This window comes from Mirounga leonina, unplaced genomic scaffold, assembly GCF_011800145.1.
Source record: "Mirounga leonina isolate KUSES-001 unplaced genomic scaffold, KU_Mleo_1.0 Mir_91, whole genome shotgun sequence".
NCBI classification, from domain to species: domain Eukaryota; kingdom Metazoa; phylum Chordata; class Mammalia; order Carnivora; family Phocidae; genus Mirounga; species Mirounga leonina.
In genome coordinates, this window is record NW_023270839.1 from 26,217,392 (window position 1) to 26,240,089 (window position 22,698).

Sequence of the window (22,698 nt, forward strand, 5' to 3'; positions counted from 1 at the left end):
AGATAATTTAAAATATGTGTCAAATTTAGTGGAAAACTGAAAAGGTCTTTTTCTCTTCTTTTTAGGGTTCTTAAATCTGCTCTCAAACCTTTCTAAGTTTCCCAATAGCAAGTATGAAGCTGAGAGTTCACAGATCCTTTTAATACCTTATCAACTATAATAACACCAGTGAGAGAGCGAGCAACTTCCCAAGAAATTATCTCAAGGATTTGTAAGACACAGTGTGAAGAATATATATATTCTCATTCTGGTGGGATATGGCTGTAACATACAGAACAGGATTTTTAATGTGTGGTCAAAATATAAGTCTACACTGAATGTATGTGGAAAAGATATTTAATTGTAAAATAGAAAAGTAGGCCAGAGTACAGTTTTAAGGGTAATTGCTTCTTTATACAGATATGTAATCTAGAAGGGTCTTAGGGTTAAACATGTTCATAAAGCATAAGACATTAAAAAATAAAGCAAGAAAAAAGAGCTTGAAGTTATGTTTTACAAAAAAGAATGAAGAGTATGTCAGAGTTTAATGTCCATACATTGTGGAATTCAACGATATTGTGATGAGAGCCAGTCACAGCACAGACATACAGCTTTCACAGGGAAAAGTAAAAGTTATGTTAGACATATCTAGCATCACTGTAGTACAAAAAGTTCTTGTTCTACATACAAAAGCATTTTTTTTTCCATAAGAATAATTTCCTGGGGAGAAATGAGTCCATGAAATATTTCAGAAACCCATATGCTCTGAGTATTCCAAAAACATTATCTTAAAATCCAGTGCCTTAAAGTGCTTTCATGTGGAAATCATGATGGAAGGCACAGAATACAGTTTCACGTCCCCACTATGAAATTTTCAAAAAAGCATAGATTTTGCAGTTTGCAAATTCAAGTTATCTTGTAAGCTGCTCCTTCTAAGAACATTGTCATTCCAATAAAACCAGCTGCTAGCTTACTTAACTTTCAATGACCTACAGAATAAAAGGATTTTTCCCCCCTAGTTCACTTTCATCATCTTTGTGGGAAAAATACCTATGCAAGTGATGCATTTTGAAATTATAAAACATGCAGAATATGTACAAACAGAAGTTTAAAAAATATTTGCTTCATATACATGTAAATCTACTTGGGTATAGCTGAAATTGAACAAATATAAAAATTTGCTTTCTAAAAAATGTTTTCAGAGAATCTGAGACAACTTAAAGCTGTACAAAGATTTCCTGGGAGAAATCTTCTTTTCATATAGAAGTTAATACCTACAGGAGTAATTCCAGCATCAGTCCACCACATAATTATTACATAACATTTGGTCTAATCAACAACGATCACCCTTAAAACTGTTCTGTTTCTGAGAAATTAAGGTTCATACTAAAATCAAAAAGAATTCACAAAAACAGTGGCTTATTGTGTTTTTGGATCTCTTCAACAATCTTTATAACTCATTTGGAACTGTAAAAAAACAAAAACTATTTACAGAATTCAGTTTTAAATACATTTCACAACTTCTAAAGTAGAGTTTTATGTTACAAGGATTCAGAGCTCATGGCTTAAGTCCGATCGTCAATCCGTAGTCTCTTCTGCCTGGCTTCCTGTGGTGTACAGTTCAAGACTGTGTTCTTTCTTAACCAAAAGTAAATTCAAACTATGTGTTCGTAGTTAATTAAACAGCTTCTTTATTAGTCTGAAGACGAGTCATAGCTTCTAATTTTTGTCTGTAGGCCTCTGCTTCCTGTTCTTTCTTTAGAAGCTGCTGTCGATATTTTTGTGCTTCTCGATTTGCTTCATCCAGCTGTTTCTGAAGAGCTTCTCTCTCCTAATTGAAAAAAAAGGTTTTTTCAATGTTTGCATGAATACACGATTAACACATACAAGCATGCATCCTTCAAACAGAAAAATCCGTAGGAGCTAGATGTAGCTAGCCACCTGTTGATATTTGAGACGTCTTGCCTTGTCAACCAATTCATTAATAATTAAAGCCCCAAATTTTGTGCTCCACGCTCTGACAGAGATTAGTTTCTGACCTCAAGAAATCATTCCCTAATTAAAAATAAAATTAACATAATGAACCCAGATTGTGGACCTATACTTTCATATGTATGACAAAGACTGCTTTAAGAGAGAAATATACCTCTTCACACCTCTGTGATGTTTTTATGTAAAGGTATAATAAATTATAAAAGTTAATACTTATTGAACACTCACTGTGTGACTAAATAAGGTGACTGCCAATAACAAGCCTCTAAGACAGCGATTATGCCCATTTTACAGATGAGGAAAATGATGCTCAGAGATGAGGTAGCTTTTCCAGGGTAACACAGTTGGGTTTACGAGATTCTAATATTACTGCTTTTAACACTATCTTCCTCTCTGGTAACAAGCAAGATTCCTCACCGGTAAAACAGAGTGTTGGTCTAGATTAATGTTTCCTAAATTATCCCATTTTACAAACCAACAAAATACTAATTTCTTTACTGTGATTCATTAAATTATGCAAATATATGTATTAAATTCCTCAATAAATTGAGAGCTAAACATAAACCTAGTCCAATGAAAATGATACCCTTTCTCCTCCCCACTCTGCCCCTATTCAGTTGCCTAAGGGAAAACATTTCAAAGACTCCTTTCTCATGTCTCTAGTATGCACATGGACAAAAGCTCAACCTGCAGAGGCCCAAGCTCAACTTCATTTGAGAGGCCCAGGATCTCTTAGTGGGATGGGGGCTCAGGGTAGGACCATGACTGATCATACGAAACGCCAGGGTCACACTGGACAAGACACAACTGAAGGTGAGGATCAGTAGCCTACTGGCGAAGAGGACAGTATGAGGGTCTCTTCCACTACTTCCTTGACTCTTGTCCATTGTGAACACCAAAAGATTCCCTCCCCTTCACTATTCACATGGTCTCCAAGGAGGAGCAAGTGTAATACTTCTTCCTTCCTTCCTTTGATCCCATTCCCTTCCCCATACTGGGAATGAAGCTAAATCCAACATGTGTTTTTCCCCGAGTCCACCAAATGTGGGAATGATTGATCACACAAGTAGTCTCCAAATCTTCCATTTACACAAAATGTACAAGAAGAAACATACGCACCCTTCATCTCCCATTTAAGAAATGCCACACCTTACCCTGCTATCCTTTTCTTACCCCCTTCTTACCCTTTCTCCAGGCAAGATGGCAGAGTAGGAACAAGTCAGAAGACACCTAAGAGACGAGCCTCAAGTAAACAACACCACTACCTTGGCAGTGAACTCTGGAGAACTTTGAGCAGGCCAATGGAAAGGGTGGGGGAGGGGTGCTGCTTCTCCGGGAGCTTGACCGCCACCTCTGGCAGGAGCACTCATGGCCATGCATAAGTGTTTTAAAATTTTACATGTGTTAAGAAATAAGATCCTTTGATAACGAAAGTTTTGAATTTGGTAGGAAATACTGGAACTCATTCTCTAACTCAAAGGTATCTCCTTGTACTAGCTATTCATTAACATTTAGAAACAGCAAGGGATTCACAATTACTCAGCAGATGAAAGCAAACTGAGTGAGGTAATCTAACAGTAAATACAGTTTGTTTTCCTTGTTGCATATTTTTATTTCAATTAGAATATATCTTCCTACAAATGAAAAAGACAGCTCCCTTCTGCCTACTAGGCCAAATAAAAGATTGATGTTACACTGCATTTCTTGACTGTATCTGTAAAACCAGAAAGATAAAGGTCATCAGCACTACTCTTTGAGTACACTTAGTCCTCAAGATTGAAAGCATAGTTAACATTATTAAAGTTTCTTTTAAGTGTTTCCATTTTTTACTTCTCAAGAATATAGGTTTTTGAGGAGTGAATCTTCTTGCTATCTCACTTTTTCAAAGCAAATAAATATCTCTAAAAAGTGGAAAATATTTTACTGAGATCTTTTGTTTACAAATTTGTTAAATGTTTCCTGAACATATATTATATGCAAGACATTTCCTTAACATAAACAGTAATTTGGTTGTTTCACACATGAATAGTCCAAAAGACTGACATTTGAGATTTACATTTAAATAGAAATACCAATCATATAGCTTTGACCTTTTGCAATAAAAGCACAGTAAAAAGGACTTTGACATTTGTAAATAAACATACCTTCACCTAATAATATGTAATACTAAAGTATTTTTCCTTTAACAGTCTAACATTGAAGAATTCCAAAAAAGTAAATTCTGATGATAATCTCGATTAGGTAGCAATTGAGAAGATACTTATCTTACACCACAATTCCAAACCCAAGCAATGGAATAACAGGGCAAGGGAAGACTTGAGTTTGCTTTTGTATTTTCAAACAAAATTCATGAATTCGGCTTCAGTTGGCAGCAATTCTCTCGAAACAATGTTATCATTTTTAATTTTCTACTATACAAATTTATTTTTACCTTAGCTATTATAAGGCAAAAAGTCATTATAGTGGTTTATCTCTTACCATACTTGTATATAAATTTTGGAAGATAATAAAAGCAACTAACACTTAATGAGCACTTATTATATGCCCATGATTGTACTAGTCCTTTACATGGTTCTCATTTAAGCTTTACAACAATCTGATAATGTAGGTGCTGTTATTTCCTCCCTGTTATTTATGGGGAAACAAAGCTTTAAAAGGTTAAATAACCTGACCAAGATAACACAATCAGAAAATTTTAAAATATACCCATATTCTTAACCATTAAATATTTGTTTAAAAAGAGAGAAACTGGGGCATCTGGGTGGCTCAGTCGGTTAAGTGTCTGCCTTCGGCTCAGGTCATGATCCCAGGGTCCTGGGATCGAGCCCTACATCAGGCTCCCTGCTCAGACAGGAGTCTTTTTCTCCCTCTGCCCCTCCCCCCACCACTTGTACTCTCTTTCTCTCAGTCAAATAAATAAATAAAATCTTTAAAAAGAGAGAGAGAGAAACTGGGCAGGGCATGTGAGCTGTTTCCTTGTGTGTAAACATCAATTTTCCAAGTGCCATGGACCAGATATGATCCTGTTTTTATAAAGTTTTACTGAAATAAGGCATGCCTACTCATTTTCAAAGTGTCTATGGCTACCTTCCCACTACAATGGCAAAAGTGAGTAGTGAAGCACAGACTGGACAGTCCACAAAGCTGAAAGTATTTGCTATTTGGCCCTTTGCCTACTCCAGCCCTAAAGGAAAAACTTCTCAAAAAGAGAGAGGAGGGGCGCCTGAGTGGCTCAGTCGGTTAAGCATCTGCCTTTGGCTCAGATAGTGATCCTGCAGTCCTGGGATCGAGCCCCGAGTAGGGCTCCCTGCTCAGCGGGGAGTCTGCTTCTCCCTTTCCCTCTCTACTCTTCCCCAGCTAGTGCTCTCTCTCCTCTCACTCACTCTCTCTCTCAAATAAATGAATAAAAACCTTTTAAAAAAAGAGATAGGAATATAGAAAATTTTCAACTTTGATAGATCAAAAGAACATCAATAAAAGGAAAATAGACTGAAAAAACTGCATCAAATAAAACACTGTGTAAGGTTACAGGAAACAATTTTTAAAAGAACACTAAGGATCTCAATCTATCACTGGTTAGAAGACATAAATATTTCATTAAAAATAAACAAACGTGCTAATAAACATACTCATCTCTAACCTCCATAGCAAAGAAAAGGTAAAGGTATTTCCTGAATTCACACAACTAAGTAACAGAAAAAACCTGGTATTCCTAATGCACTAATTATGTATTTCTTCCCTCCCACATTACAAAAGAATTCACTGATTCCATATATAGCACACTGCTTCCAAAAATATCTTTAGTGCAAGGAGGTGATAGGATATACATTATTGCAATTTGGTGTCTTATTCATACCTCCCCTTCAAAAAACAGATCTATTTCATCTCCTATATTGCTATAATGCACATATAAAAGCTTCAGCATTTATAATACATTTTCTACAATTTAAACCAATTTTGTAGAGAGTATCAATAAACCTCTCCAATGTTAGTTGGGAAACTGTAAATATAAATTCTTAACATTTGATTTATAAACAGTCACTTTGGTAGCTGTGGACACACACATGCAGAGAAAATCCAAACATGTTAGATTCTGTATAATGAGTTGATTTTTTAATTCCCATAGAGCAGAGTTCCTCAATTTCAACATGGATATTTTTGGACCAGATAATTCTTTACTCTGGGGGCTGTCCTGTGCATTGTAGGATGTTTAGCAGCATATCCAGCCTCTATCCCCTATAGGTCAGGGGCACGCCCCTGGTTGTGCAACACAAAATGCCTCCAGACATTGCCAGATGTACCCTGGGGTCAAAAATGCCCCAGTTGAGAATCACTGCCTGCAAGAAATTTTTTTAGTTAATGGTTAAGTTGTCACGTAGAGTATAAAAGTCTGCCCCCAAGACAACTCCATTGGTCATCTAAGGAAGTGAGTTCAAAAGCACCACTTTATGTATTATAAGGAAATGATTACCTGGCTTGATGAAAACACTGGAGGCCTCTCTTCATTCTATATTCCCAGCCCCCCTCTACCATCTAGACTCACTGTATGCTTCAAGGTCTCTCTGTAAGAGCTGCAGAGAGATCGTGCAACACTGGCTTGAACATTTCTGGTGATGGAGAATGAGAGTTCCATGACCAGAAAGCTCTAATTACTAAAAACAAAACAAAACAAACAAAACACTTCTTTAAACCAAGCTAAAACTCCATCTCCCTGAAGTTCTAGCCTTGGTTCTAGTTAATTTATATACCTCAATTCATACTTTCCTGTTACCTGTAATTATTCTTCCTGGTCTCTGAAAGACTAAGAGGGGAATCAGGCTGACCTTTAAGGAAAACAGCAACTCTTACGGGTTATTAGGTAAATAAAGGTGCAGGCTGCACATTCATTGTTTTAAATATATAATTTGAATTTAGTAAGTTTATGTTTAATAAAAATTCAAGTAATTTAAAAATGTTTTATTAAATAGTTAAAGCAAAAAAAAATAGTTAAAGCAAAGTACAGGACAAATTTTTTTCACCTTAGGTGCCAGAAAAGATCATCTGACATAAAAAAAAAATATTTAAAAGATTACTAAATAATAAGTATATTGATACTGTTCAATGGAATAAATTGCTAGCTTGTAAAGAACTTCTGTGTGCTAAATATCATTTTAAATTTTGAAGGAACAAAACACCTTACCCTCAATAATTAAAGTCATACTTTTACCAAACATTCTGGTTAAGCCATGAATCAGATTCTTGTTAACTCAATAATATATTCTTTGTGATTGTGGCTTAAAGATGTACCAGCATTACACTTAAATGAACTGGAGCAAAGATATATTCTAGTTGTCCTCAGTCAGAGTTTTATGTTACTTTTTAGTGACTTTAAAAAAAATCCTCTTTTCTATGAAACAAGATACTTAAGAATTCCTAGATGTTCACCAACATTATTACTATTTAAGATATTCAGCAACATTTACTGGTTACATATATCAGATATTATGAATATCTGTATAATGAGTATGCTGACTTTTTAAATTCTGATAGAAATCTCCAAAATGCAGATATTGTTATCCAAAACTCCAATTTAAGAGAAAATAGTACTGAAATTCAGAAAGGTAAGGTAACTTGCCTCAAAGCTAATAGGGGTAAGAGGTGGAATTCAAATCCAGCTCATTTAATTTCAAGTCCAGTGTCCTTTACACTGCAATTCATTTTCCAAAGTTATTCAGGAATAATTTTTTTTTCACTTTATATGAGTTAATACCAAATTCAGGGAACACAGTTTTGTTTACAGTCATGTGAGAAAAAAACCCGTGAGGCACTATGGTTTGGTTACACTTCCAAATGAGTTTGGGAGGTGGGGAAAAAGCTGAATCCTATCAACAACTAGTCTAAATTTAAATTCCTTATTAAAGAACTTAATAGTGAAATAAGCAGTTATTTATGGCTTTTTAAAAAATAACCTAGTCAACAAATATCAACCTTTTTTAAAAGGATCCTCCAGACCAAATAGGCATTTACATTTCACTTTCAAAAGAAAAGAATGTTTTTTATCAATATACAGTGACATTTCCTTTAGTGACTTGTGAGAATGATGCATGTAAATTTAACAGAAAATAAAGGATGGAGTGCAAGAACCAAATTCGTTACAATGTTACCACGATGACAGACTTTGTTATAAACAAATTCTTCACTCATTCATTCATTCATTCAATACGTATTTATTGAGGGTTTGCTATACGTATAAGCAAATAATTAGACAAAATAATACTATGTACTTTCATTCTGTATCAAAACAGCACTGTCAGTAATAAATATAAAAGACCAAAAAAAAAAAAATTATAGACAAGCAAACTGAATTTATTTTGGATGACTGCAGCAAAACACACCGGGTAAAAGACTCCTTACTTCTATTTCTGCAGATTCCACCCGGTTTTCAATTATTTCGATACATTGTCTCTTGGCTGGTGGTTCTTCGCTTATAACAGTTTCTTCAGCAATGTCAGTTGCTGGTACTGTTAATACTAAAATTAAAAAAAATGTATACGTTACTTCATTTTCAGATAGGTTTTAGTAGAAATAAAACTAGTCGTGACATTGTTGAGCAACTCATCTAAAATAAAGATGTCCCAAAACAATAATTTAAAAGCATTAATTTTCTTTTTATGAGGATATCCATATTTGTCTTCAGGGTACATTTTTAATGAATACTATTTACTGTTTAAAGTACCTATTTTTAAAAAATTTTTACAGATAACATATTCATTATATGGCTGAAAATCAAAACAATAAGCATAATAGAGAATCACTTTTATTGGTTTCTTATTATTGTTCTTGTGTTAATTTATATAAAAACCAACATGAACATACATTCTCACTTTTCTGTCTCATACAAAAGGCAACACACATACAATAGAGACACTGTTCTGCCTCTGCTTTCTTCACTCCAGGTACCTAGGGTATCTTTCATCAGTACATATAGCGCTTGCTTTTATTTAGCTGCATAATATTCCACTGTGTGGACACACCATTATGAATACTGTCTGTGTATAAACTTTGCTTGTTTTCCTTTTGGGTTGTTGGGCTTTGTCCCTAATTTTTAGTAGTTCTTTATACAGATGTAGACATATGTACAGAGAGAGAGAGGCTGTCCTTGCTTTGCTTAGCAAGCAGTGTGGGACCATACAAATGACTGTGCAAGCTGGAACTGTGCATAGCAATTTTAATAATCAATGGGGAAAAATTACAATTGTGGTAAAGCCGTTAAAGTTTTTTATCAAAATATTAAAAACTCCATCATTTATAAATGTAAGCAGAAATGAAAAAAGTAAAATTTTTAGTACACTGTAATTTAAAACATTAGTGATATTGAGAATTAACGTGTTTTCTTTCTTTTAACTCACATTACATCACACTTATAAATTAACCCAAGAACTGAGAACCTTATATGTGCTTCACTGGACTGTCTGCATAGTCTGTATATATTCACATGTCAGTTATACACTTTTGAATTGTGAAGGCTTTAAAAGTTTATCTTAATATTTAGTAAGCTCCTCTCATTGCTCTTCTTTCCCAATTTTCCTTATTCTTCTTCCCTGTCCCCCCAATAATATAAACTTCACAATCTGTTTGACTAGTTCCAGGAAAAAACCTGTTGGTCTCTGTTATGGGAGGAATTGTGTCCTCCTCAAAATTCAAATGCTTCAGTGCTAACCCCCAGTACCTCACAATGTGACCCTACTTGGAGATCAGGCCTTTAAAAAAGGTAAATAAGGTAAAACGAGGTCATGTGGGTGGGCCCTAATCCAATATGACTGGTGTTCTTTGAAGAAGCAGAGATTAAGACACAGACAACACAAACAGACTGAGGGACAACCAATGAGGACACAGTGAGAGGGCAGCCATCTGCAAGCCAAGGAGAAAGGCCTCAGAAGAAACCAAATTTGCCAACACCTTGATCTTGGACTTCAAACCTCCAGTACTGTGAGAAGACAAATTTCTGTTGAGTCGTTCAGTCTGTGGTATTTTGTTGTGGCAGCCCTAGCAAACTAAATCTTTTTTTTTTTTTTCTTTTTTTCCCATATTACATTACATTTATAAATTAGCTCAGGAAGAATGGAGAGCTTTATGGTAGTGAATCTTCTCAACCAAAAACGTGACATTTCTTTCCATTTGTTCCTGGGATGAGATTAGTCTGTCTGTATAATGGTCAGGTATTAGAAACATTATATCTGCTTGATACAAACTGTGGAAGTTTTCTTATTTCTATATAATTAGAATTAGTTCTTTGAAGCTTTGTGAAAACATCTGGGCCTGATTCAAATCTTGGACTAGCCATCAGAGATTTCTGCAGAATAGAAGAGAATGGCTTCCCAGGTTTCACAAGTCAAGCGGTTCCTCTTCTGCTATAGAGACAAACTTTTTCCCTGAGCCCCAGTCGCTCTATAGTGCCATACCTCCTCTGTCACTCTAAACCAAACCTCTAGCTCTAGCCCTTCACTTCCCCAATTCTTTCACTAGCCATGAAGGGACACAATCTCTGCAATCCTAATCAATTTCTAAAAGGTTATGCATGTGCACACACATTTTTTTGGTGGGGTGGGGGGACTGGGTACATGGCAATGCTTGCTCGGAAAGGAATTTTCTGCACCTTCTCTTTCTGCTTCCCCCAGCATTCATGCCCTATTCTACCTCAGCCCTGCTTACAGCACCTCCTACGCAGACTGGGCCCTGTCTTGTTGAGTGTGTATTTATTGAGAATTTTTTAGCTCAATCAATCTCTTTTCTTTTCCTGATGCACCACTGTGAGTTTTCATGAAGGTTCTCTTGCCCTGACTCTAACAGTCTTAGATGGTTTTGGCAGCACTTAAAATGTGGAATTCTATGGTTTTCTCAGCCTTTTGTTTAATCTATCTTACTACTCTCAGTGGTTTCCAAGAGGGAAAAAATGGGAAAATGACCAACAAAGCTGCTAAAAGTGGCTACCACATTCCTACTACAAGTCCTAAGTCCATCTTCTTTGTAAGGAGCCTTTTCTTACATGGTATTTTTAAAAGACTGTATGATATCTGAATAGCAATAAATGGCATAAGGAATTATTATCTAAAGCAGATTCTGAATTGTTTACTTAAGCTCATTTTCCAACCAGAATACTTGTGAGCCAATTCTTCTTTCCACCTAGTATATACTCAGAAAAAGCAAGTTAATTTCAATACTAATCCAAGCAAATCAAATTAGCCAATCAAATCTGTTGTAAAAGGTTACAAAAATATAATTTAAGGCAAAAATAAATGCTTGAGAAACATCACAATTTCCCAAGCATTGAGAATAAATTCCAACTTTACGCACATTGCCTACTACCAACCTTGTTGTCCATCTGGCATGGTCACGATGATGGGCTGACCTATTCCACTGGTCGGAATGGAGTGCAAATTTCCAAGCTGAATTCCATCTGTGACTATTGTGATGACTTGCTGACCCCCTGAACTAACTACTTGCTGAATGGCACCATCCACAGATTCTGCAGTAACTACTTCCTCTGTAGCCACTACTGGAAAAAATATATATATGTAAAAATCAGTGAACATACATAAAAGTATGACTAGAAGTTTATTTTTGCTTTGCTACTTTTGTTTTCCCTTTTTTTGTGACACAGAAAAGCTTTTACATGGTTTTTATTAAATTCACTCTGCAGTGGTGCTGTACATATCTATGTAAACCATCGACTACAAGTCCCAAAATTTACAATTAAGTGAGTGCTAACTATGCACATGTATCTCTTCATTTAGTTATCTGAGGTATAGAATTTATAAAATCTCCTAAGGTAATAGATATAACAAAGGTTACACCTGCTTAATAAAATTCTATAATCCAAAAGAGAATTTTGTATGTGGTTATACTCCATTTATATTTACATGAGTTCATATGCATTTCCATATTCGATGAAACAAGAAGATTTGTATTTTTTTTAAGTAAGCAGAATAAACAGTATTCCCTTTTTGGATTGTATGAGCAAGGGTTGCCGTGATAGCAAGTGGCACATAGATCGAGTACTGTATGATAATGAATAATACAATATATTAACATTTATATAAATAAAATCCAAAACTGTGTTCTTAATATTTTGTGAGAGGCCCAGAGAGGATTTTGGCAGCTGAAAACAGCACCCCTGGCTTTGCCTAGGTAAAGAAATCACAATTTAATGCTGCCAAAATCCTTTCCCACAGGCAATCCTATGCCCAACCACTGCTCCCAAAAGACGTATGTATAGGAACATTCATAGCAGTTTTACTCCTGATAGTAAAAGACTTGAAACCAACCAGATGGCCATCAAAAGGAGGATGGATAAACAGACTGTGGCAGATTCATACACTGGAATACTACACAGCAATTAAAATGACTAAATATAAAACATGGATAAATCTGACAAAAATCATGCTCAGTGATATAAGTCAGATACAAAATATACACTGTGTTCTTCCCATTTATGAACTAAGCAGTGATTATACAGGAGTAATCACATTGAGATAATTCATTATATTATACACTTATGATCTGTGCACTTTTCTGTATGCGTATTACATACACTTCAACAAAGAAGCATCAAAAGGAATAATGACGGGTATTAAAGAGGGCACGTGATGTGATGAGCACTGGGTGTTATATGCACCTAATGAATCACTGAACACTACATCAAAAACTAATGATGTACTATATGTTGGCTAATTGAACTTAATTAAAAAAAGGAATAATGACAATAATGGATTATAACACAATGAATCTTTAAAAATCCATTTGTCCATAGTAATACTTCATGAAAAAGGAGAGAAAGGGGGAAAGAGGAAAGATCTTTTTTTTTTAATTTTATTTTATTATGTTATGTTAATCACCGTACATCATTAGTTTTTGATGTAGTGTTCCGTGATTCATTGTTTGCATATAACACGCAGTACTCCATTCAATACATGCCCTCTTTAAAGATCCTGATAGAAGAATGACATCTAATTAACAAAATAAAAATTATCATCGTAACCTCCAATGTAATCATCGATTCAAACAAGGGTCACCAATGGATGTTAAAACCACTGAAATGTTTCAAGAAACAAGATATCCATATATTCTCGAGATTAGTAAGGGGAAAGGTGTCTATAAAGACCTGGCAGTGACCACTCTCACCAAGCGTTCATGATAGGGGTGGCCTTACATGTGCTTCCTGATGTGATGCAACAGGACATTACACAATAGCACTTGTATTCTTCCTGGAAGGGTTTGGCCTGCATCTAATTATTATTAAGCAAATGAATCCAGAACGAAATGATCATGCACACAATGGGCACAGACTCTACAAAGATTTCAATGTCAAAAAGAACAAGGGAAGTGGCAGGGGCTGCCCTAGGCTGGGGGAGATGAAAGAGACACAACCAGATACAATGTGTGAACCTTGGATCCTGGATGAAAAACACTTTCTAAAGGATATTCTGGAGATAACTGGGGAAACTTGAATGTGGACCACATACATGTCAGATACTGTTACTAAGTTAATGTTGATGTTTTTAGGAAATACAATGGAGCTATGAATATGTAACACGCTGTCCTTGTTCTTGGGAGATATATGCTGAAGTATTTAAGGGTGAGATGTCATGATATCTGCAGCCCACTTGCAGATAATTGGGCATAATAAAAGTGTGTGTGTGGGTGTGTATGTGTGTGTGTGTAGGTGTGGCAAGATTTTAACAGGTGGTAAGTACAGGTGAAAGGTATAAAGTTTATCCTCCAATTTTTCTATGGGCTTGAAAACTGTCAATCTAAAAAAATGTTTTAATATAACATTTAATATATAATTCTGAAAAATAATTATACAAAATAAAGAACAATTCAATATTAATTCTGAAAAAAGAAATCACATGAAAACTGTTTCTAAATAATATGGGTTTTTTTCATGGATTATCTGAGGTAACACTTTACAAAAAGTGCAATTAAATAAAACCATTCTCTCCTGAGTCCTGTTACCTACCATTCAGATGCACAGGTGCTCTGAAACGTGCTAAGTTGCTACCAACTCCCAACAGAACACCACGGGTATCTATGAGCTCCTTTTAAAGAAAAGACAAGATGGGGACCCTAGTTTTCAAAGATGTACTCATGGTATCGCAACAGCCCTGGCTGCAACCCTGTGATTCTGTTATTTGGTAATAATCAAGGTCACAGTACAAACTGCAGAAGAGAATACTGAAAATACAAAACACCTTCATGTTTTGAGTTCTCTCATTTTTGTTTCTCTTAAACTATAATTAGGCTTTATCACCAAGCACTTAAGAAAATTTCAGGAAGATAATTATAAAATGAAATGTAGGGCATAAAATAGTAATATATTCAATAGAACAACTACTAAGGTTTTCAAATCCATTAGCTATTGCTTTGATTTTTCTTAAAAATATCCATATGAAAAAGAAATGTTCAGTCTGGTTGAATGCTAACTACAAGTAGTAAATACTTTAAAGCATAATCATATGTAAGAAATTTCTGAGATCACACACAATCAAGGCACAACTCAAGAACTTTCATCTTTGTACTATTCCCAATGACTATCATTAAAATAATAGAGTTCCTCCCTTTCATCTAAAAAGTTTTCTTTTTAAGTTGTGCTATACTAAGGAATTTGAGAAAAAATTATAAGGAAACCAATTATGTAAGAAGACAAAGTGTCCCCCAGAAACCCTAAGAACAATCCAACAGTGAAATGTTGAAACATGTAAGAATAAAAAAGAAAACCTAAAAACTTTAAAAAGAGTGTTATTTAAAATACACACACACACCCCTCTAAATGTAAAACCCCTGGATAAAAAAAATAAATAAGTGTAATATTCATTGATCTAAATCAAAAGTTAGATTGTAATATATAAAGAGAGCCTAGATAGCCTACAGCATCATTGAAAATATCGGAGATCTCTTGTTCAACAAGACTTAATTATAATGCCATAGAATTCAAATAAGACAGAGGAAAAAAACTGTCTTTAAGATGATCTGAGGATTGAAAATTCTACATATAAATGTTTCAATGTGAGAAACTGTGTTCACTGAAAACATGTCAAAGGTATTGGGCCTACAATTGAACCTGAAATTAAAAACAAAAAAGCAAAACCAAAACAATCTTATGAAGCCCAGTAATTTATCCCTTAATGCCAATTCACTTTTACTGATCTATTTTAGGAACAGCAGAAAAACAATGTGCAGAGAGGACCTGAATCAAATTTCACTATTAGGAGAAAGGAGGGAAACAACTACCAGATGCATTACTCCTCTAGAAAAACATCATATCAACAAACAGAAGTTGCCCTAAAGATAAAAAGAAGGGTGGTCACAGATGTCTATTTAATCAAGAGATTATATAGCTGGGCCACAAAAAAGAATAAGGCTAAGCAAAACAAAATCAATATAGGACTTCAGGCTAGAGCCATAAAATAGTGTTTTATGAAAGAGTTTACTTTAAAGGGCCAAACTATGCTGCAGATGTAAGGCCTACAACTAATCAATTATAACTTCCAATTCTACATCCCAAATAATTCTCAAATCTTTTCACTTCTTGTCTTTTTGCCAAATCCTAATCCATGCCACCACTATCTCTTCCCTGGTTGATTGCATTAAGAGTCCTAAGTGAACTCCCTTTCAGGGCCTGCCAAAGTAATCATTTTCATAACCTTACCTTCAACCACCATGAGTTACTCTCCCACTCACTGGGCTCAGCCACATGGGCCTCTGAAGTGCCCTGAAAAGGACAAGCTCTTCCCGACCTCAAAAGCTTTATAAGTGTCCCTCTTCCTCAAATGTTCTTTCTCCAATGTTTGCTCTACTAATTTCTACTTCATCTTTAGTTTAAATGTCTCTTCCTCTAGGAAGATTCTCTGAACCACCAGACTAGGTGAAAAATCCTGCCTTCTTTACAGATAGCACTGATCACAGTTATTTACCTGGGTAACTGCTGGACATCTTGTTCTACCCAAAGACCACATGTTTGACAAGGGCTGGGATTGAATCTGATTGTTCACCATTTTCTAACACCAAGCAGAGTAACCAGGTCATAAGAGACATTCAACAAAATCTGTTCAATGCATGAATAAATAATACTTTTCTCATTATAAATGAATAGCTGTTTATAAATAGTAAGTGGAAATTTTAGCACAAAAACAGTTCTGAGTTATTCCTTTAACCCAAAACATGATCTATCCCTCCATGAATTTTTACTGTTTGCACATTTTTGTTTTGTTTTAAAGCAAAACGAAAGGGAGTAAGAGTGTGAGTTTCCTGGAGTTTTGATTTTTCAAAGGGAAAATACCTATAACAGAGTGGCCTGTAAGCTTTGGTAGAAAGAGGATAACATAACTGCCTCTGTTCATTAATACAGTATGCCACTACATGGCAGTGGTTTTCCTCATGAGGAAAAAGCAGCTGCAATCTCCCAAAGAAATTTTTTTAACTTTTCTATATCTTCATTTTGGAGTAGCTTCCAAAATGGAATGAACTGGAATGAGTTCTCATCTATCTAAATCCCTATGTCCCATCCATTAAAGAAGGACAAAGGAACAAAACATTTATTTCAGCAGATTGCTTCAACAGACACACCTCAGGAGTAAAGGCAAGAATAGTGATGCTTTTGTTTGATAGAAGACAAAATGATAATCACATAAATAGTTATTCCTATCACAAACCAAATTATAAACACTGTGGAAGAGACCAGTCCACTGATCACCAAGAAACTGCAATATATTATAGTGGTCACAGTCATACAACTTGGGACTCAGTCAGACCTTGAGCACAAAACTCCTTTCACCACTTAATGGCCATGCTACTTTGGGCAAAATTATTTAACCTCATAAATCTCAGCTTCATCATATATAAAATGAGAGTACTACTTTATTTCCCAGATCCTAACTAGGATGTCTTTGAAAAAATATATGTAAGTATTTTCTAAAATCAGGATGAGCCTGACAATGATGTTAAGAGAAACTGAACAGCCATGAAGCAGAGAAATAATGAGCGTGAGCATGTGGAAATGGAGCTGTGAGAAGATATTTCTTGATCTGATTACACACCTCAGCTGAGTTACATACACTGGTGACAATGTACTCACCTGAACTTTAACTTAATTCAAGCTCTTAAAATACCTTCAAAAAGATTCCACTATGACATAGCACTGAAATGAAAAATTACTGCGCTCACAGAAGATAGTAAATCACATGCGATGAAAGTCAACTGAAATTCCTGGTCTTTCAGACTAGACCATATGTAACATTTTCAAAAGTAGAAGTCAGAGAAGTTGGTATGACTAATTCATGAAGCCAAATACCTAAATGTCAAAATTTCAGCTGACCTTCAAGAAAAGCTGCTTAATTTTCAGAGATATATCCTTTAATTAAAGACAAAAAAATAGGGAGTTTAATGAAATAGAAACCACCAATAAAATTAATTTTCTTTGCTATGCCTATGCAATAACAAAGATGCTAACGAGATCCGGGCACAGGTTATAGAAGCAGCATATCATAACTGCTAACAGCCAAAAGTGATTCTGAAAAATCTTACAACTCCCAAATACAAAGGCTTAATTCCAACATTGATTATGATGCTGAAGAAGCTGGACAACAGATAAATGTTTATTATCACTAGTTAATAATGAAACGAGAGAGAGAGAGAGAGAAGAGAGAAATAGGTACATTTTTCTCCCTGAAAAAAACACATCTTTCAATCAGTAGCATCTTAAAGAGTCAAATCCAGTAATATAGATCTTCAAGCTTTTTGGTAAGGATTCAGTGAGATCATAAGTAAAACATTTATCACAGGGCACAGCACACAAGTAAGCACTCAATGATCTGTTGTCATTACTGTTATTATTGGGCACAAATTGAAAAAAAACATGAACTTAAATAATGAGTGACAATAAATTATTCTTTTATAAGCACTTTTATAAGCCAAATATAATGGCCTAAACTACAGTAAGAATAATAATTTTGTGAAGTTTTCTAAATTCCCTAAATAAAAAGACATTTACTTACATAATAATTATAGCAAGAACTGTTTTGCTTACGTGTCAAAGTAAAACCTGGTCTAAACCAGCTATTGATACTGTTTATCATCATTCACCATCAAGTCATCCTTTAATGGCGGTGCTGGCATGCTACTTCCTAGTTCTGTCAGTCAGTAAGATTCTAGGTCATTCTAATAGAACTGACAAAAATTAAAAGTTATGAAAAAGACAGCAAGTTCATATATGTATTTATCTACTTTATACAAAAAGTCACAGACAAGGCCAATTGGATCAGAGACGTTTTCCTGTGAACCACACAAGTTTGTTTTTAATTTTAATCAGATTTTAATTAATTGACAGGATTTAACATTCTTTTAAAATCCAGATTTTCAGCTTCCCATGAAAAACGGAATCTGGCAACACTGTGCATAGGACCATAATCAGCTAGAGCTAAATAGTAGATGCCCCCCTGCCCTGGGCCCCTATCTTCGGATGGCCATCATCTGAAATCTGCTCACTTTAGCCTTTTATATTACCTTCCTAGCCTTTGTTACTATTTGAGTCTCCAACTTTTAATGTGCACATTTGCCTTGTTTCTCTAACCTGGCGTTTCTGCAGAGTTGGAGAGCGGAGCAGATGCTTCAGCTAGGGCAGCTAACGTAGCTAATACTGACGTAGACGAGTTTCCAAACTGAACAGCAGATACACCGGTTTCATCTGTGACAAAAGAGAAGACAGATTTACATTTTAAAGGAGCTTAATCTAATGCACTTTTCTGATACTCTATTTCACTTAATTCAACTCTTAAATGAAGCTTGGATCATCGTTTTGTGAAAAACATGCTTGGGTGTAGCATTAGTTTTTGAAAGATAATATTGCAGTACACTTTGCAATATCACCTTTCTTCAAATTCTTGTGTCTCATAAAAGTCGGTTTTTGCCAATACCAAAGAAAACCAAGGTGATGGATATAATCTTACCCTCATTCTCCAACAGTCCTTTCTTAAAAGGAGGATACCTAGTAAAGCATAAAGTCCCAACAGCTATCCTATATGCATCTCAATACCTGTTGCCTTGGATGAATTTTCTGAAGATACCAGACCTGTTAGGTTCACCACCCCTCCAGGTCCGATGATAAACTGTGGTGTGGCGGCATGTATCGTCACTGTGTCCGGACTCTCCGGGTTTGTGTTGATTTGGTTCTGCATAGCAATCTAGAGCACAAATCAACACGGCGTTTTCAGAATTACAACCAGAACATACAGCACAGATTCTCAATGTAGTACAAACACAAACATAAAGGAAATTCTAAAACTTAAGAAGAATCATATAAAACAAATGGAAATCTTTGTATATGGTCTACTAAGAGTGCAGTGGTAAATCACAGATAGGAATTTACATCCTAATTCCCCTGTTAGGGAAAGCAGCAAAATCCCATGAGAAGAGAAATGGATATCTGGAAGGCTTTTTATAGAACACATTTTGCTGCCCTGTGGCTACAGAAATCAAATTACTTAAATATTTCCTCTACCATATTCAGCAATATAGATCATTATACATATAAAGCATGTCCTTCCCAATTAACCGTTCTCAATCTTCAACCCTGGCTCCCGAATTGCACTCCTAGGAGTAAAAGAATTGCAAGAGGCATCACAAAATTCATTTTCCTGGACATACAGAATCTTTTAAGTAACTAGCTGAAATTCAATAGAGTAAGATGGTCTTAAAGAAGAGTTCTACTGGGAAGGAGAACAAGAAGACAGGCAAGAGGCAGTGAGTAAAGAAGATAATTTATATCAAAATTGTGTAGCTGAAGAAAAGAGAAGCAGTACTGGCTATTAGAAAAACCTGCTCAGGGGGGCCCAGGTGGTGCAGTCAGAGTCATGTGACTCTTGGTTTCAGCTCAAGTCATGATCTCAGGGTCATGAGATCGAGCCCTATGTGGGGCTCCACGCTCAGTGCAGACTCTGCCTAAGACTCCCCTCCACCAATAACTGAATAAATTTTTTAAAAAAAGAAAGAAAGAAACTTGCCCAAAAACCATAAATAACTATGTTCCCAGATTTTTTTGAGGATGATGAAAAATAAAGGAAACCAATCAGAGTGATAGAGACTATATTACTCACTCAGGGGACACTGTTATACATACTAAAGAAAAATTTTAGTGGAAGTTTAACAGACTTTGAAAAACCATACTGCATCCAAATATGCAACAAAAATAATTAATAGAATGAAATGTCTAGAAGGGGAATTCAGGAACTTAAAAACACAGAAAGTAATCACCTTATCTAATCTTCTAATGTTACATGTAAAGACTACAGTCTTACAATCAGAAAAACGAACAGTAAATGAACAAAGAGGAAGTGAAAGAGGAAAAAGACTGTCCAAAATAACCAAGTCCAAAATGAAAAGCTAAAAGCTAAACAGCTCAAATCATCCACAAGACAGAGATCCTTTTATTTTCGCAAATTAAAAGCCAAAAGTTACCTGTAGTATCTCTGCCAAATCTTCATTCCCATTGTCTATTGAAATATCAAATGCAGTTTTACAAAATTTACTTTGCGTGTGTACATCAGCACCATATTTGATTAAAAGTTCCACCACTTCTTGATGATTGTGTTCTGTGGCCCAATGTAGAGCTGTCATCTTCAACATGTCCTTTGCATTAACATCAGCACCATGCTATAAAAATATTACAAAATAAGAGATTTCTAAAATACGAAATATAAAGAATTCCTAATATGAAAATACTAGCCATTAGGCTCTAAAGAATCTGCTACCAACATGATCAGCTCTCTATTTTTTGTGTTGAATAATCTGTACGAATCTCCACACATCACTTTATCAGCTTTCTATCATGCTAACCTTCCTGTTTTCCTTCTAATTCCTTAGGAGTGCAGCAATGATTTTTTCAGTCACCAAGCTGTGAGCATCATGGGATACAATGGCATAAGAAGTGAAGAAAAGTTGAAGCGCCTGGGTGGCTCAGTCAGTTAAGCATCTGACTCTTGATCTCAGCTCAGGTCATGATCTCAGGGTCCTGAGATCAAGCCCCGAGTCGGGCTCTGTGCACTGTGGAGTCTGCTTGAGGTTCTCTCTCTCTCTCCCTCTGTCCAACCCCCATTTGCGCGTGTGCACGCTCTCTCTCTCTCTCAAAAAAAAAAGTGAAGGAGAACTATGAGCGTTCCTCCAAAACCCTCTTTAATTCTAGTTCCTTATTTATACAAAAATATCCTTTGCTTTCAAAGCCAGTACAATATAAATAATCAAAAGGGAGCTATCAGGGATGCACTGTCCAATATGGTAGCCACTGGGCACATGTGCCTATTAAGCACTTGAAATATGGTTAGTCCCAACAGGGATGTACTGTATACGTAAACACACACTGGAATTCAAAGACTTAACACCAAAAAAAGGATGTAACAGAGCTCATTAATAACTTTTATATTGATTTCATGTTGAAATGATAATATTTTGTATATACGAGGTTAAATAAAATATAATATTAAAATTAGTTTTTACTTTTTAATGTAGCTAATAGAAAATCTAGAATTACATGTGATTCACATTTGTGGCTTACACTGTATGTCTTCTGGATAGGCTGATCTAAAGGCCAGAATAAAAATCCTTATTTGTATTATTAATTTGTTTGTCAATCATCCAAGCCCTATGTTTCTTTCCATAAGCATTTTAACTGTGTCAAGTAAGACAAAGCTGTAGACCCTCATCATAACGGAAACCAAGGTCTAAGAAATCAACTGTCTGTCTGTCTGTCAACTAAGAACATACCTAGAGGAAGTTCTTTTTCTCCCACAAAGGTAAACTTTAAGATAATTTTCATCTGATGGGCTTACACACAAAAAAATGAGATAACAGGAAAAAAAAACGAGACATTCAATAAAAGTAGTTCCCTTCTCCCTCTTATAAAACCGTAAACCCTTCGGGGACTTACTTTCAAAAGCAGAGTGCAAAAAGAGAACACATACCTTAAGCAAAACCTCTACTATGCTGGCATGGCCCTCAGAAGCTGCCATATGTAATGGCGTTCGGTCCACTTTGGTTCTTGCATCCCTACTTACACCAGCTCGGAGGAGTACTTCTGTGGTAGAATAATGCCCATATTGTGCTGCCAGATGAAGTGGAGAGGTTCCCAGCTATCCCGCAAGAAAAATAAAAAAAAAACCCACATTTATAATCATTTTTAACACACTTCTATTACTACCTTCTATACTTACTTTTTACATGGCAAACAGATTATCTTCATATTATCTGTTTACATAGTAACTCAAAACTCAAGAAAATAATAATGTATGCTTATCACCTTCTCTTCATAGAGGCTTTCACGAATTCCCATACACTTGTCAATGACAAAGCAAAGTCAGTATTTCGTTTAATTCAATCTTGCTTTCTTATTTTTTAACAGATAAATAGCCTGAATAAAATTAATTCCATCAGGAATTAGAGATAATTACAGTGTGAGAAATTTTTCTGAGTACTGGAAGGTTTTCCACATATCCATCACACAAAACTTTTCATCTATGAAATTCGTATCAAATAAATGTAATAGTGCAGATTTTTACATTAAAGTGTTTTGTAGGACTTAAAAAATAAATTAAAGCAACTCAGTGATCTTTTTAAATAAGTTTATGTAGTCATTTGTCTTTTTTTTTTTTTTTGAAGATTTTATTTATTTATTTGACAGAGAGAGACACAGCGAGAGAGGGA

General features: G+C 35.3%; 1 protein-coding gene across 6 annotated transcripts in view; it reads right to left on the reverse strand.

The window, feature by feature from the left end:
- Nucleotides 1-320: 320 nt before the first annotated feature.
- GABPB1 (GA binding protein transcription factor subunit beta 1) overlaps nt 321-22,698 on the reverse strand; it is a 63,786-nt gene continuing 41,408 nt past the window's right edge. The window contains exons 3-9 of one of the 6 annotated variants that reach the window (XM_034994669.1): nt 21,960-22,127; nt 20,461-20,655; nt 19,076-19,187; nt 18,578-18,691; nt 11,321-11,506; nt 8,365-8,480; nt 321-1,810 (exon numbers count right to left, since the gene is read on the reverse strand). In XM_034994669.1, the coding sequence (XP_034850560.1) occupies nt 1,658-1,810; nt 8,365-8,480; nt 11,321-11,506; nt 18,578-18,691; nt 19,076-19,187; nt 20,461-20,655; nt 21,960-22,127 (1,044 nt within the window). In that variant the 3' untranslated portion in view covers nt 321-1,657. Of the gene's footprint in view, nt 1,811-7,066; nt 8,481-11,320; nt 11,507-18,577; nt 18,692-19,039; nt 19,188-20,460; nt 20,656-21,959; nt 22,128-22,698 lie in introns of those variants that run through there. The other 5 variants (XM_034994667.1, XM_034994668.1, XM_034994666.1 and 2 more) reach the window with 5 other exon arrangements.